Source organism: Anthonomus grandis, chromosome 22 (assembly GCF_022605725.1).
Source record: "Anthonomus grandis grandis chromosome 22, icAntGran1.3, whole genome shotgun sequence".
NCBI lineage: Eukaryota > Metazoa > Arthropoda > Insecta > Coleoptera > Curculionidae > Anthonomus > Anthonomus grandis.
Window position 1 is genome coordinate 46,029,985 of NC_065567.1, and position 18,062 is coordinate 46,048,046.

At 30.9% G+C, this 18,062-nt stretch overlaps 1 protein-coding gene across 2 annotated transcripts; it reads left to right on the forward strand.

Moving 5' to 3' along the window:
* Window positions 1-365: 365 nt before the first annotated feature.
* Window positions 366-6,068, forward strand: LOC126748608 (uncharacterized). 2 transcript variants are annotated; one of them, XM_050457965.1, is made up of 3 exons: window positions 366-3,259; window positions 3,350-3,480; window positions 5,849-6,068. In XM_050457965.1, the coding sequence occupies exon 1, from the start codon at window positions 366-368 to the stop codon at window positions 2,844-2,846; it is 2,481 nt and encodes an 826-aa protein (XP_050313922.1). In that variant the 3' UTR covers window positions 2,847-3,259; window positions 3,350-3,480; window positions 5,849-6,068. The 2 variants fall into 2 exon arrangements, with proteins under 2 accessions (XP_050313922.1, XP_050313921.1); XM_050457964.1 differs by having other exon boundaries at window positions 366-3,480.
* Window positions 6,069-18,062: the final 11,994 nt, after the last annotated feature.

The window sequence follows — 18,062 nt, forward strand, 5'->3', positions numbered from 1 at the left end:
AAGTGATTATTAAGCCATTTAGCTAATTTATATGTTGGAGAGTTAGTGTATGCTACTTGCTTATTGATTTACTTGCTTAATTTTAGCTGTACCGTTCTATATGTGCTTTTGTTTTGTTTTGACAAATCTCGTTTTTAACAATGTAAGTACGCTTTAAAATTCGATTTTATTCAGCATTTTACCAATTTTTGATAAGCATAGTATCTATGTAAATTGTGTCTTTTACTTTTAGTCCTCGACCTGATGATGCGATGATATTGTAATCGCGAAACCGGTCGTCATAATAAAAGGAATTTCTGGTGAAATAAGACCTTTAATTTCTACTGTGTTTGCTAGCAAATACCTATAAAAATACATCCCAGAACATGGACACCATTCTCCAAACTATTAATTCTGCGAGTCTGGCAGATTGTGTTCGACGTTACGAGAGGCTAATGGTAAAAAAGACATGTAGGAATACAAGTATATACTTCAACAACCAGTGCCTGAAGTGGAAACTTACCCCCAAGTATATACATATCAAGCTCAACCAACAAAGGTTATCTAACAGGAACAGCCGCTTATTAAATACACTGAGAGGTAATTTTATAAGAGAAGAGATTAGAAAAAGTTATATTATCATTAATAATATAGACATTCAACTTAAATGTATTTATGATAGACTAAGAACAGGGTTATCTTTTCAAGAACTCAATAATATTTTAGGAAATATTTCTTGTAAAATGCAACACTTAAAAAACACAAAAATTGTATCTTTACAAAGAAAACTTAGTAAACTAAAACAAGAAAAACAGATTGCTTTCAACAGACCTTCGATAGAACAATTTGATGTTATACATAAATTTCATAAACCTTGTCTTAACTTTTCTAATACAACTTTTAATAATAAAGAATTAGCACTTTTATCTAGGGGTTTGAAATACAGACCGGTCATCCATAATAAAAAAGAAGCCTTACAAAATTTAGAAATGTTAACAGTGGAAACTGAAACGGTTCTACAGAATATAGAAGCAGATAATATAAATCAAATTAGAGCCCAGTGTAGTAACATTTTAAGAACTGAGTTAAAGTCAATTAAAAATGCACCTAATAAAACTGAAGGTGATTTCAATTCTACACTAATTAAATCTATAAAAAATAAATTACAAAATTCAAACTTAACCCTGACAAAAGCTGACAAAGGAAACTGTGTTGTTATCTTAAATAAAAATGACTATGACACTAAAGTGACTCAATTTATCCAAGAAAATAATTTTCGAAAACAGAGTGCAAGATTACCATCATTTATCAAAAAAGTGAATGACACCTTAAAATTTTGTACAAATTTAATCAATCCTCAATTAAGATATTTTCTTTCAGCTAACAACACAAATGTTCCTAAACTTTATGGCCTTCTTAAAGTTCATAAATCAGATATACCTGCTTCAATGCCCATAAGACCGGTGGTAGCATACACTAACTCTCCAACATATAAATTAGCTAAATGGCTTAATAATCACTTAATTACTACTATAGATTGTCACTTTCCCTACACTATAAAAAATAATATTCAACTTGTGGACAAAATCAAAGATATCATTATCCCTGAAAATGCCTTTTTTATCTCTCTAGATGTAACAAATCTCTTTACTAACATTCCTATATTCGAGGTAGTGGATATTATTAAAAACAAATTATTTAATTCTACATTGACCAATATCGAAACACAAGAAATAATAAATATCCTAGAAATTTGCTTAAAACAAAATTTCTTTAATTTTGATAATGAAACCTATATACAAGAGGATGGCCTAGCCATGGGATCTCCATTATCCCCCCTCTTAGCTGATACATTTATGAATCACTTCGAAAGTAATAATATTTTGAATAACAACCCCTACCTATCTAATATACTGTATTATTATAGATATGTAGATGACTGCATTTTATTATGGAATGGCAATAAACAAAATCTTAGTGATTTTCTATCATTCATTAATAACATTCATCCAAAAATAAAATTTACATTAGAAGTGGAAATCAATAAAACCATAACCTTTTTAGACTTACTTATTAAAAACGTAAATAATAAACATGATTTTGAGATATATAGAAAACCTAGCCACACTGGAACAATCATACACAATGAGTCATTCCATCCTTTTTCACATAAAGCAGCAGCTTTAAATAGTTATGTAAATAGAGCACTACAGATTCCTCAAACAACTGAAAGCAGGGATAGAGAGTTGAATATTATCAAACAAATTGCCCAAACTCATAATTTTTCTCCCAATTTAGTAGACAAAATAAAAAATAAATTTCTATTACGTAATGCGTTCCAAAATGTCTACATACCACATCAAACAATATTAAGTAATCAGCCAGTAAATAAGTTCATTTCACTTACATACAATGGAGCAGTTTCTTATAAAATCCAACGAGTTCTAACTTCTTTAAATGTTAAGGTTGCCTTTAAATCGAGCAATTCATTAGGTAACTTATTGATTAATAATAAAGACAAAACGGATCCGTTATCTTGTAAAGGAATTTATAAGCTTTATTGTGAGTGTGGTTATTTTTATGTAGGTAGAACGAAGCGTAGTTTTAAAGCTCGGTTTAGCGAACATGACCGATGCATTAGACAAAACAATCCTGAGTCTTTATTTGCTAAGCATATTATGGAGACCGGTCACCCATCGAATCTACTAGATAATTACAAGATCTTACATAGAGTTCAGGACAACATAAATCTAAATAATCTTGAATTACTCGAGATTAAAAGATCTCTCAAAAAAGAATATGATAAATCTCTTAATATTCAGATTAACATTCCTGAAACTAATTTAATTAATATTTTATTTGAATAACTCTTCCCTCCCTTTCCGGTTAATTTATTTTAATATAAACCCCGTTGTTTTCTTAATATAAACTGGTAGAGACATCTGTTTAACAGTTTTAAAATATTTTAAAGTTACTGTGGGTACCGCTATCTAGTACCCATTCGGTTATAGGATATAAAATATAGATTTCTTTGTAACGTTCTTTCTTAATTATGAAAACTAGATATAGATGACTCTGTTGGTCAGATTAGTTTGAATGGCGGTTATCATAGTTTTTAGATCGTTTTGTCTATTGTGTTGTAACGGTGCTTTTTAGATGTTATTGTTTTAAACCTAAGTGTATTATTTGTTATCTTACGATAAGATTTACTTGCTTAATTTTAGCTGTACCGTTCTATATGTGCTTTTGTTTTGTTTTGACAAATCTCGTTTTTAACAATGTAAGTACGCTTTAAAATTCGATTTTATTCAGCATTTTACCAATTTTTGATAAGCATAGTATCTATGTAAATTGTGTCTTTTACTTTTAGTCCTCGACCTGATGATGCGATGATATTGTAATCGCGAAACCGGTCGTCATAATAAAAGGAATTTCTGGTGAAATAAGACCTTTAATTTCTACTGTGTTTGCTAGCAAATACCTATAAAAATTGTAATTATGGTAAGTGTCTCAGTGAGCAGTCTCGTACTTAAAAATTTATAACAAGGTCATTTGTAAATATTTTAACCAAATGAATAAAAGTTAGGATTCTCCAGATCCCGTCTAAAGCCTAATGATGTCTAATTAATCCTGTAACACATTTAAAAAAATGTAAATATTGACCTATCAAGGCAATTACTAATTGAGTCAACAGTAAACATTTAAATATAGATAACCTAATGATTACAAACTTTTTATTTAGGGTTAACCCTTATGAAAGAATTATAGTTGTTTGCTGTATATTTTTTGCGGACAAATTCTAACAAAATCTATTATGTACTAAAGTTTAGGCAAACAGTAGTAGTTTCCTCAAATTTTGTCCTTAAGAGAAAGAGGTTTTTCTCCTTGTCGTATTTCAATACCACACTTATTAACCAATCTCTTTATATTTTTTGCCACTCCAGCCTTTTTTTTATTTAATTTATGTAATGAATTTTGTATAAATTAATAAACTTAGATTTATTCCAAAAAGCTTAGGGGAAAAAATCGGGAGGTCAGCTTTCATTTAGTTCTTTATTCACATAAAATTCTATTGTTATATGCGTAAAGAGAATGGGCAACGTCAGATAAATGAAATGCTAGGCAAAGGTATAATCAAATCATCTAGAAGGCTCATCGAAAGCTCTACATAGATTATGTCTAAAAATTAGGACGCCGCTAGAAAAACCAAGTGAAGTATTGTGTGTGACAATTACATAAGTAAAAATGTTTATTTAAGAAAGTGCAGTTTTTAGGTAATGTTGTAATGCCAGTTAGAATCAAGCCCAATAATAAAAAGATTTAAGCTATCGAAAATTGTCCTATTCTTAAAACTTAGAAAGAAATAAAGTATTTCCTAGGATTAATAAGGTAATATGGAAAATGTATAACAAATCTGGCAAATTAAACCTTTAAGAAAATAACTGAAAAAAAAAAAGAGTGGACACTCCCAAGAATATTTGAAAGGTAATACCTGCAAAAATATTTTAATATCGGCACCGATATTAAAATATTTAAACTTTTAATTCTGCTTCACATAGTCTTAACCTCGCAGAAGTCAACTATGGAAAATGAGTAATTTGAAATTGTTTAAAGATGCCGCTCTTATTTAATCCAATTATATTTAGTATTGCAGAAAGTGAATCATATTTGAATAATCCTGGAATAATATTAAATTCCGAATGGTGTTCTAAATTTTGGTCAACTCAAAGTTGTACTCAAACTCTTCTAATTTTAACTGCCATCTCACGAGTCATAAGTTGGTTTCTTGGAGGGAAAATAATCACTCGAGAAGTTGACCACAAACCTCAAAATGGTAAACTTATGACCAAAAAGTAAGGGCGGAAATACTTACTGCTCCAAACAGTTGCAAATAGTTCTTTTTCAATAGTTAAATAATTGGATTCTGCGGGGTTAAGAGTATGAGAGGCATAGAAAATTGGTTCAAAATTTTCCTGTAACAGGGTTTTGAAAAATCAGGGTATATCTAGTACCGGAGCTGATGTTAAAATATTTTTACAGGTTTCGTAATTGACATTTCACAGCTTTCTAAAATGTTTTTCGGTTAAAGACTTATTATTATTAATTTATCATTTATTATGCTTCTGAAATGAGTTTACTGAAAGATGATTTATATTAGCCAAAGTTGACTCAGAATCTAAAATGTAGTTAATGGGTCGCAGTAAATAGCATTGTTCCTAAATATGTGTAAATAAAATTACAAAAAAATATTTGCTTACGATTATTTTGGCATCGTTATGTTTTACTGGTAAAATGGGGTTTGAAAGCTTCTGTATTGAGAAGAAACTTAAGGAAATTATTAGCATCTGAAACAAAAGAGAAAGACAAAAATTAAAGATCATAATCTTACGCCTTTTTGTGCTATTTTATAGTTGTTGACTCTTAATTTCATTATATGTTTGTCTAAGCTGTTAATATAAAATTTGTAAATATTGGTGTCAGATTAAGTGCTCTGGTTTATGCTTGTGATAAATTTTACCAACATTAGAAATTATAAGTCAGATCATTGATTTCTTTAGTTTCTTAGTACTCAAGGTATATCGAATGGACTTTAAAAATACGAAATTTTCAAAAATTATTTCAAATATTGAAAAAATTTTGCCTGGATAACTATTATAATTTTAACTTGTAAATACTAAATACTTTTTTTAAAAGTTTTGTTGTTTTGATCTCATTTTGTAGTTTATGTTGGATAGATAAGTTTATTTAGGGTTATGCTTACATTGAATTTATCATCCATAAGAATCCTATGTATCTAGTTCTTAATAGTTTATCTTGTTTGAGGGCCCTATTTGAGCACTAATTTAGGTTATTTTATTGCATGCCGTAGAGCGAACAAGAAGAACGAGACAAGAAACAGGAAGATATAATAAAAAACGTTAAAGGGGTATTTACTAAGCTGCGAGAGAACCTTAAACTCCTTAAGTTCTAAAAAATTCTAAAAAATATTGTTTCTTTCAAAAAGAAGTTTGATATATCGGGCATATAATATCAGAAAAGATACAGATAACATTGAAGCAATAGAAAGTTGGGCACGACTAAGTAAGAAAAACCAGGTAAGATGCTTTCTAGCCTTTTTTGCATATTACAAAAGATTTTTAAGAAATTTTGCTAATTTTGCAAAACTCCTACATTAGCTCACGGACGACAAAATGACATTTACTTGGTCAACACATTGCAAAGAAGTATTTAAAGGATTAAAAAGCACATTGTGCAAATTTCTAATTTTAACCTATGTAATACATGGGCACACATTTATTTTAGCCACAGATGCTCTTAATGTTGAAATTGGGGCCGTCTTCTCCCAAAATTTAAAGATTTCGAGCAAGTGATTGCTTATTTTAGCAAAACCGAAAGAAAACTATTGTGTGACTAGGCGAGAGCTATTGGCACTAGTAAAAACTATTGAACCGTTTCATAAATATTTATATGGTCCACGATTCATTCTTAGGATACTAGCTGTTTCTAATTACCGTTATATTGTCCAGAAGGTGTTGTATTAAAACATATCAACATTATCTTCACTCTGGCTATATAATATTTTTCTAGAACTAAAGTTTAAAGACTGGACGCAAAGTTTATAAAGATAACGCTCTCATAAAATACGTTCAAGAGTTCCAGAGATCAAAATTTTACGCATAACTAGCTCTTTGATTTCCCAGGAACAATATCCCCGTAGAAGTATTTTTATTTTTGGCCTTACTGTGTAACCTAAAAACATTCAAGAAGAGGCTTATAATATGCTTACAATCAACGATTTTCAACTAGAAAAAGTGCCCAATCGAAACAAACCTCTTGAGGTTTTAGTTCCATATAGCATCAACAAGCGATTAGCGGTGCTTAAAAACCGTAAATTGTTAAAAAATAAACCGGGCATCAGCATAAAAGAAGATCTGACAAAAATGTGGCTGGAACATCTTCAGTCCGGAGTAAATTAGGTATGCATAATACGTTGTGCCTGAACGGTTGACATGTTTATATACACAGGGAGGACAACCTAGATCGTCTCAATCGGATTACACTAATCGATTTACACAGGTACTCTTTTCCCGTTTTGCATTTGGGACGAATTTATTGGGTCTTTTAACTTGAAATGGCCATTGACTACATTTTACTACTAACGGCTAATATTTAATGGGTTCTGGTTTACTTTTAAAAGAAAAGTACTATAGGTATATAAAATAGGTAAATAAGTAAAACATTTAAAAAAATTATGTATTGGGTTCCCAGTCTATTTTTAACAGAATTGACCCTATATATGCAATAATATAGGTTTTATGAAGAGAAAAATAAATGTAGTCGTGCTAGTGGTTATTCTAATAAAATTAAATATTTTTTTTGCGATACAATATTCTTTATATACATATATTGATAATAATCATAAACTAAAAAAAATATGCACACCTAGGTGTATTTACAAATCCATTGCGGTCTTTTCTGTAAATAATCTTTGTTATTTTTAATTTTTTTATTATTTTAGTACTCTTATTCGAAATATATATTAACGTAATGTAAATTTTCGTTAATATATATTTCGAATTTGTTAAACACACACTTTGATTAGTGCACACAAATTGATTATCAATTTAGGCTTGATCATTCATCTCAAAATAAAAAAATGGGAAGGTACATATATAGGTACTTATTAGATAAATAAACTTTATTTATCTAACAAGAGGGAAAATAAAATCAAAGTCAATTTTTCACAAATGAAGCGTTTATTAGTGTGGTTACGCGTTTCGCCTTACGGCTTCATCAGAGCTAGAATAAAGTTTAAAACATGCAGCATGCAGCTATGGTTAGAAATATGGTTGGACACATTAAATACGTATACAATAGTATCGTTATTAACTAAAATATAAATCATTAAACACCAAATATCATTAAAATCCGATGTATTACCTACATATTTCTTTATAAGAAATAAAAACAAATATAAACATGGAAAATAAAAGTAAAAAAGTTTTAAAAGTTAGACGGGAATCGAACCCAGGATTTTTTTGGTTTCGTACCTCAGTAACCTTGTCGCCAAACTAGTCTATAGAGAATATTCGGTTGTTATACAGGGTGGCCCATCGAAAACAGCCCAGCAAGATTTGGGGCCCTTTTTTAAAATTTTTTTAAAAAATGCTCGGACCCGTCAATTTTTGATTTTAAGGGGACAATCTTTTTAATACTTTCAACCCCTTGGCGAAGTTTTCGCAGTATAACAGCTTGTCAAAAATTTTGAAACAATACCATTTAATACTTTTGGCGCTAGTTTTTAGAGGTTCTTGATTTACAAAACAAAAACGGTCGCAATGTATGGCTACAATGTCGACCCACCACTAACTGATAAGCTGCCGTTAGCATATGTGCCACTCTATTAAAGACTTTTAACATAAGTCGATTTTTATTGAGCCGATTTTATTTAAAAGTGGTTACAGTATTTACAGTTTTAAAGGCTATTGTTAGATTAAGATTATATTTAAAAAAGTTGGCAAGATGAACAGATACTGAACAGAAAAAAGTTAATGATCTAAATGTATTGTTTAATTATACTAAATTCTTTATAAAAGGATTCTTTATGAAAATTGTATGAAACAACTTGAGAAAACACCTTGTAAACAGAAAAGTAAAGACGGAGCGGGTTGACAAATCTGAGGTATACTTCTTGAATTGTGGTGAGTATGTTGGTCAGTCCGGGAGAAAAATTTCCACTAGAGTGAAAGAACATCTTTTTAAGCCTTTTTAATACCTATTGGACCACCGATATTATAGAAATAAAATCAACGTTTACTAACCATCTCTTGTCAATTGGTAACAATTTGTCGGTGTCAGATAATGATTTGCATGAGTGTAATAGGATAATCTTTTGCATGAGTGTGCGAAGGATAAAAAACTGGATCTTTTAGAAAAGCTAGAGATTACAAGGGCTAAGAGAAGTTCAGTCTTAAGTTGTGTCAACGACGTATTTAATTTTGAACCTTATCTCATTTTCATTAATCTGTAATAAATTTTGCTTTTTAAAATTTATATTTCTTTTTTAACACTTCACATCATATATATAACTGAATGTTCTCTACAGACTACTTTGGCAAAAAGGTTAGTAAGGTACGAAACCCAAAATGGGTTTGATCTTTGTCTAATTTTTAAAACTTTTTTATTTTTATTTTTATTTTTCATGTTTATATTTGCTTTTGTTTTTTATAGAGAAATATGTAGGTAATACCTCGGATTCTAATAAGGTTTGGTGTTTATTAATTTATATTATAGTTAATAACAATACACGATGTGAGTTTCCAACTCACTTTTACCTCTACCATGTTATCATAAGTGTATTTAATATCTGTTATTGTACTTAAAATAAGCTATATTTTTTGTTAATTATTGTATAATCTTAGCTGCATGTTTTAAACTTTATTCTAGGTCTGATGATGCCGTAAGGTGAAATATGTAACCAAAGTAATAGACGCTACATTTGTGCGACTTTTACTTTGAGTTTATTTTCTTTTTTCTTAGATATTATTAATGTTTCTTTGAAAATAATGGATGAATTGTTTGAATTAAATTTAATTAGTCTTAATATTGGGCAAAATATTTTTTATTGTATTAAGTACTTTATTTAATGCATATTCATTGGTTAATAAATTTGACTTTTATCAAATTATTGTTCTTAACTTTCACTTCGATATAGTTGAAGTCTCTGACAGTTGGTTGCATAAATATATAAGTACTCATAACGTTAGCCTGCCTGGCTACACCAAAGTCTATATATTCCATCTGGAAAAAATATCAATGTATTAATAATATACAGGGTGTTCATTTGAAAACTTTTCACAACTTTCTAACCTAAAATTACTTCACCCCCTTTCACCCATTTCCTCTCAGGGTCATCCCCTTAAAAATTTTAAATGGCAAGGGGTATCGAGTAATAGCTTGTTTAAAAGGTCTTTCGAAGTCTTTTATTTTGACGGTTGATTTTTTTAAATCGGTCGATTCGTTTTCGAGAAAATTAGAAAAACCTTTGTTTATCTTAATTTGTTTACATAGAAAACAAAAACGTAAAAATATCAGTTTTTATTTCAGTAAGTGTTCAAAATGTTGCCCGTTTTTGGCTAAACAATGATATAGGCGATGTTCAAATTCCTGACGGACATTTTCAAAAACATGTTGTAGGATATCATGGCAGCTGTCGATGATGCGTTGACGAAGTTCATCGAAACTTTCAGGTTGGAGAGTAAACACAATATATTTCAAATGACCCCATAGAAAAAAGTCTAACGACGTTATATCAGGAGATCTAACAGGCCATTCTGTAGGCCCTCTTCGCCCTATCCCATTTATCTGGAAACTCGTCGTCTAGCCATTGGGGAACGGGAAGAAGATAGTGAGGAGGAGCGCCGTCTTGCTGGAAATATATTTCAGCTTCATCGATTTGGTTTTATCATTGATTTGGTTTTCAATGGATTCCGTGATAAGCGATTTGATGATATTTTTCAACATATCCAAATAAATATCTCCATTTAAATTTCCGTTAATAAATAATGGCCCAATCACTTTATTTCCTAAAATGCCTGCCCATACATTAATTTTTTGAGGGTACTGGGTATGCCCTTCTACAAATGCATGAGGATTTTTATTGCTCCAATATCTACAGTTATGCTTATTAACAAATCCACATGGGCGTCGTTTGGGGAGGGCAAGGGGGGAGGGGGGCACTCGCCCCCCCCCCTATATTTACATAAAATCATTTTTAATAGGTTTAGTTTAGAAACCGGTCATGGTTTTAAAGTTCTATTTGCTGAAATCTCAAGTCAAATCCTTATTTTTTGTTAAGTCTTACAATAATGTGGTAAATTTTGCCCGATCACGAAGCGCAAGGCGCAGCCGTCGTTTGCGTCAGACCGATCCGATACGGCATGGTTCGTGGCGTGTGGCGGTGCCGGCGTCGCGATAATTCTGGTATTCGTGTTCCTAGTTCCTATTCGTAAAGCATCAGTAAAATTGTATCTGTTGTAACTATAACAATTTTGAGAGCTAGCTGTTTTTTGTCGCCAATCCATCCCTTTTTGTGATAATGTTGGAATCTACATCTAGGCAAAATAATAGCACTAGTAGTCAATAGTGGAGAGTAAAATGTAAAATAATATCTACTTAATTTCTAAGTTTGTGAAGGGAGAGTGGTGCTTTAAAATTTAACGTAAGTAGCAAATTTTAATATTTTCTTATGTACTATGTAGGTATCTATTGTATTTTTAGTGCATATCCGTGGAACCGTTATTTGGTCTTTAATTTTTTTATTTAAATAATTTAATTTAATTTTTATTTAATTAATTTTTAAGGTCTTATATACCACCGATATGAGTTTTTCCATGTATATAATTGCTCGTTTTACTCTTAAATGTTGTTTAACGGTACTATTTTATACGAATTTTTAATGTATTATATCCGGGGTGTTTTGAGGTAATGGACAAAATTTACCTACTTTTTCTTTAAATAGTAAATTGTCTTTCATAATGTCTCATGAACATAAGTCCGCAAATTATAGTTTCTTTACCGAGATATGATTTAAAAAATATATAATTTTATTATGATAAATATAGTAGGAATATGGCAGCTACATTATAATAATGATTAACTAATTTAAATTTAAAAAATATAAACCCGTTTTTTTTGTTAAATTATTTATTAGGTGTACCTACTAAATTACTATCTATAGTTATTTTTAATTTATAGCTAACTTTTGTTCTTTAAATTTTATTGTTTTTTTTTTCAGTTTTTTAGATTAATGATTAAATTAAATATTAAAAACATTTTTAAAAATATTTTATTATTTGCCAATATGGATTTCTTAAACGCTAATTCGTCTTTAGGTAATGGATATCAGAAACTTTTTTGCTAACAAAGTTGACTCGGAATCTGAACCAGATCGTGACAATTCGACTTCCCCATTACGAAAAAAAAGGGAACAAGCAGATTTAGGCACTGAACCTGAACCGTTACCTGGAAGTAGTGGGGCTTCTCGTCAAACACCTTCCAATAATGAATTTGATTTGGGCTTATATGTAAAAAGTTCATCGTTGACTGACGACCTAAAATACAAACTTTTAAAACACCCCTACGTTCCGGCTGCTCAATATAATTTTAAAAATGGTTCTGGCCCAAATTCTAATAGATTTTTTAAAATTTCATGGTTTAATGAATATGACTGGATGGTGTACTCTTCACATTTAAAAGGAGCTTTGTGTAAGTTCTGTGTGCTCTTTAAACCTATTGTTAAAAGGGGAACTTTGGGATCGTTTATAATTAAAGAATTTTCCAACCATAAAAAACTCCATGAAAGCGCCAGATCGCATCGAAATTGTAAATGGCATAAGCAGGCAGTAAATCGTGCTACTGATTTTACTAAAATCGTTTCTGGAACAACGGCCAGTGTCTATGAGCAGCTTAACACTCAAGAACGTGAGCAAATTGCAGAAAATAGAAAAAAACTGTATCCAATTCTTTCGACAATTTTTTTTGTGGAACTCACGACATTGCATTAAGGGGTAAACAAAGTCAGGGGGGAAATTTTAATGATTTGCTGAAGTTTAGGGTTGAAAGTGGTGATAGAGTTCTGGACAATCACCTTAAAACTTGCCATGGTAAACAAAAGTATACCTCGGCACAAATTCAGAATAATTTAATTGAAATATCTGGAGATATTATTCGGCAAAGAATTATTTCAGAGGCAAATAACTCCGAAGCAATTTCTATATTAGCTGATGAAACTGCAGATATTTCCGGGCATGAACAGCTATCACTAGGAGTAAGATTTGTCGATGTCGAAAACAATATTCGGGAGGAATTTCTCGGTTTTGAAAAATTAACCGCTATGGATGCCAAAACCATAGCTAGTAGTATAATACATTTTTTAAAAAAACATGGTGTTAACTTAAATAAGCTTGCTGGTCTTGGGTTTGACGGATGCTCCACGATGGCCGGTAAGGACAACGGGGTACAAAAACTTATAAAGGATGAATACCCTAGGGCGACATATTATCGTTGTAGTGCCCATAAACTTAACCTTGTGGTTAATGATCTTAACAGCGTTCAACAGATACAAAATACAATTGGCACTATTAAAGAAATAATTAATTTTTTTCGCGAGAGTCCAAAAAGAAGAAGTAGGGTAACAAATATTCCTCTTTTATCGGAAACTCGTTGGACCTCAAAATATAAGTCAATACGTATTTTTTCAGAAAATGTTGTTGCCATTAAATCTACTTTGGAAAGTATGTCGACAGATGCTGGATTCAATTTACAGACAAGAACAAAAGCAAATATTTTGCTTAGTTCGGTTACCAATTGCACTTTTCTCGTTTGCCTTAAAATTATTTCTAAATATTCATCTCACCTCGAGCCGGTAACTAATAAATTTCAAGGTGTGTCTATAAATCTTATCTGCAAAACAGCATATTGACCAGCTGGTAAAATTTTTTTTAAATGACAGGGAAAATTCTGAAGACACATTTTCTGAAATTTTAGTGAAATTGAAGAAATGGCACAAATACTAGATTTTGATGTAAAAATGCCTAGAGTGGCAAAACGACAAACGCATCGACCAAATATTCCTTCTACTTCAGCAGAGCAGTATTTCAGACTAAGTATATTTAATCCATATTTAGATTCATTAATTACGGCCCTTAACTCGCGATTCTCTGAAGATTCTAGTATTGGTTTTTCTTTAAGTTTACTCCATCCAAAAAACATCAAAAATAATATTATTTTATCGTCGGATCAAATCATAAATGTTACTCGGCAGTTTGAATTGGAAAACTTTGTAGCTGAGTACAACATATGGGTAGCATCCTGGAAAACCAAGGCGGTTTACGAAAACTTGGATTTTGTTGAATTGCTTGTTAATGAATGCGAATTTTTTCCAAGTATTCAGAAAGCGCTAAAAATATTTTTGACACTTCCGCCAACTACTTGTACTATCGAACGTTTATTCAGTACACTTAGGCGTGTAAAAACATGGTTGCGGTCAACAATAACCGAAAATAGATTATCAGGTCTTTGCATGATAAGCGTACACCGGAAGATGGTAGAAAATAAAAAAAAATATTTCTTCAGTTATTGATGTTTTTGGTGCTGAAAAAAGGAATTTAAAATTTTTATTTTCCTAAAAACCGAAGGAATATTAAAAAATATTACTGTTATTCGCTAGATTAATTTTTTGTTTATAATTTATATACGGTATAGATGTTTAATTATTATCACCGTTAGAATATATTTGTTTTTTTGTTTCTAGAATAATGTTTTTATTTTGTTGCAAATGTTTAACTGGTAAAATGTTTTGTCAAATTTTCTATTAGAAATCAAATAGAAATAATGTGGTTTTGTTCCTATATTTGTACTGTGTTTTTGATAGATTAATTTTTTATTTATTATTTATATACGGTAAATTTTTTATTATTATCACCTTTAGAATATATTTGTTTTTATGTTCCTAAAATAATGTTTTTAATTTGTTGCAAATGTTTAACTGTAAAATGTTTTCTAATAAGTAATAAATTTTTTTATATACTTTTTATTCTAATCCTTTGGCCCCAGACGTTTTGTTTTTTTTTACGATTTTAACGACTTTTGAAACAAAATTGGGCGTGGTACCTCAAAAAATTTTTTTAGGTACCACGCCAATTTTTTAAGCGCCAATTTAGGAAAGGTGCCTCCCTCTGTATAAACACGTAACGACGCCCATGCAAATCGATTTAGGCAAAATGTGCATTCATCGCTGAAGCAGATATTCTTTACATGAATAGTATTATCATTAATCACTTCAGTCATTTTTTCACAAAACTCAACTCGCCTATCGAAGTCGAGTCGTGATCTACCCATTTAAAAAATCAAACGTCAAAATAAAAGTCTTTGAAAAACCTTTTAAACAAGCTATTACTCGATACCCCTTGCCATTTAAAATTTTTAAGAGGATGACCCTGGGGGCAGAGGGTGAAAGGGGGTGAAGTAATTTTAGGTTCGAAAGTTGTCCCTCTTGACAAACCTTTTGACATATTTCGGCGTTTTTTTTTAAACAATGGTTTTCGATAAATCCGTGGTGAGATATATATATATATCTATACAGGGTGTTCATTTGAAAACTTCCCACCTTCCCACCACGGATTTATCGAAAACCATTGTTTAAAAAAAAACGCCGAAATATGTCAAAAGGTTTGTCAAGAGCGACAACTTTCGAACCTAAAATTACTTCACCCCCTTTCACTATTATATATATAATATATATATATTTATATATATATATATATATAATATAACTTATTAAAAACATAGACTTTAGTAGAAATGGCGAGTTGGCTGGTTTCTTGGAAACGATATTAAATACACTCCAATAATTTAAAAGTTCTAACTTTTTGAAAAATATATGGATTTAATTATTTTTGATACCACGACTTTGGTTTTGGAAAATTAATTAATTGTTTTAATATTACAAGGAATTATTAATAGTAATTATGCTCTTTTGTGTCGATAAAGTAAATATTAATGTAGATAATCTGGATCATAAATTAAATGTATCCTTAAGTAACAACATAACGGATGTATTTTATATGAAACAGCTTACTACAGGACCGACTTGAACAAACAACTTTACCTAAACTATTTTTTTTTTGGTGTGACACTTGAATTACAAGACAGTTTTACCACTAATCAAAAGTCTTTATTAATTATCATTAACCTCATTAACCTCTAAAAAAGGGTTAAGCTTCTCCCGAAGATGCTGATATCGTTAGCGAAACACGTGTCGAGAGTAAAAATAAAGAGTTCTGGTTAGTAGTAAAAGTATCTCGTTATTTAATAAATTAATATTCACATCGAAAATACAATTGAAAGATCATCATATACTTTTAAGTCCAGGCGTCCTTACTCTATCGATAGCATGCTATTTCAAAGCGATTTCGATATTATTCCCTGGTTGGCTTTTTATAAAATGGATAATGCTGACGACAAGGTAGAGTTCCTAATTTCAAATTTAATTTGTATTTTTGGGAAGCTTGCTCCATTAGTTGTTTGTAAAGGGCAAACCTAAGCCATATGCACCCTGGACAACATTTAATATTCCCCTTATGATAAAATTACGCAATAAGGATTCAGAGCAACTAAGAATCGGATCGTAGGGAATACTACAAAAAACGTAATCTCACAACCTCTGCTATAAGAGCTGAAAGGAAAGCTTATCTAAACACGACTTTGCGACAGACCCAAAAAAATAGCTACCAAATCTAAATTTAAATAAATATAAATATAATAATATTCCCATAGTAACACCTTTTTGACATCCATGAACTAAATAAATATTTTTCTTCTATTGATATAAAAACAAAACAATATCTCAAGAAATACTAACATGCATACATAAAAATGGTCTAGGGAACAAGAAAAAAAACGTTTTATTTTTGAGCGAAAAATTTAGTTCGTAAGATAAATTGTGTTTATTATTTGTTGGACATTTCTTGGAACTTACAGACTGTTGATGGACATCCGCGACGTCGCAGAAGCTGCAAATTCGGCTAAGAACGCTATAGAAACATTGTGGCAGAGATTTGAAGAGACTGATGATTTGAGAGAGACATACTGGTCCGATAAGAGCAACAGATCCTATATATGAGGCTTATTTGCCTTAAGCCATTACAAAACCCCAATATTACTACCAACTTGCGTTGAAAAAAAGTGTTCTTTATACCATTGGTGTCACTGCTCAAACAATTAAGAATAGGGTATATAAAAAAAAGGATCTTTACGCCAGTCGTCCGCTACGTCACCGTCTGTTATGCCAGAGCTCCAGTAATATCCCGTCGACAACACGCAAGGATTTTACGGATAAATCAGGGTTTTGTTTACGCTCTGATTTAATAAGGCTGGGTTGTAAACTAATCTAGTTCCCGTTTTTACCAGCAAGCGAATATCGGAGTCAAATTCTGAATACCATTCTACATACATGTGCTACAGAATTTGGTGAAAATTGTGTACTATATGTCAAGCTATTATTAACAACAGGAGTTGTCATACACTTTATTGACAAGGACTTTTTCTTTTTCAATTAATTTAACTGAATTTGTGTATTCTTAATAAATTAATGTATTCCGAAGATGAATTTAGCTGTATTTAATTTCAATATTTTTTAAAATAAATTTTCAAATTTTTATTTTTTGTCTTTATTATCTTTGTCTTCTAGACCATTTGCGGATGTGTGTATTTTTACTTTGTTAGGATGCTAAGAAAATATCTCCTAAATTCACATATTTTTTTCAGCGCTGCATAGTTCATATGGATTAAGAAACGTTATTATTATTATATATGATAATCCATTCTCGAAAAGCGGTTTCAGAATTTCTTGAAGCAAGAAAATACATTTCGAAGTGGTTTGGAAGTAAGACCTTGGTGAAAGTGAGGGAAGGGTTTTACTGGTTGATCAGTCATTAATGTTGATGCCGATAGTTTGAGGAGTGCTTATCAGCCAAGATTCCAAGAATCCAGTCCAGAGCGAAAATGATGCAGTATTATATTGGTGCACCCTTGGAACGAATTTTTATCAACGTTGGACCTTTTTCTAATAGCAGATCCGCCGAAAACTATTGTTATACCTTAGTAAGCGACCTGAGCTTTATTCCATTCCAAACCAAAAAGCAACCAAAGTAGTTGCAGTACTATTTCAGAACTGGATATGCCGATTTGGTGTCCTTAGAGAGATGTATTCCAAGGAAGAAATTTTTTTGAGTCATAAATATTCCAACAAATATGTCAATTGCTGGGAATCAATAAGACATGGACAACCAGATATACATCCTTATGTCTCATGGTACAGTTGAATGATTTCCTTTGAAACGTATTAAGAATTGTGATAAACTTTAAGCAAAATAACTGCGATACTTGTTACCACCACGATACCACCGTTCCTGTTGGCATATCGTTCTTTTATTTATAAGTTTATTTAAAAAAATCAGGTAAAAGTTGTCTTTAGATATGAACGTTGTTTACCTTTGGGTATTCTTATCAGGAGACCCAAC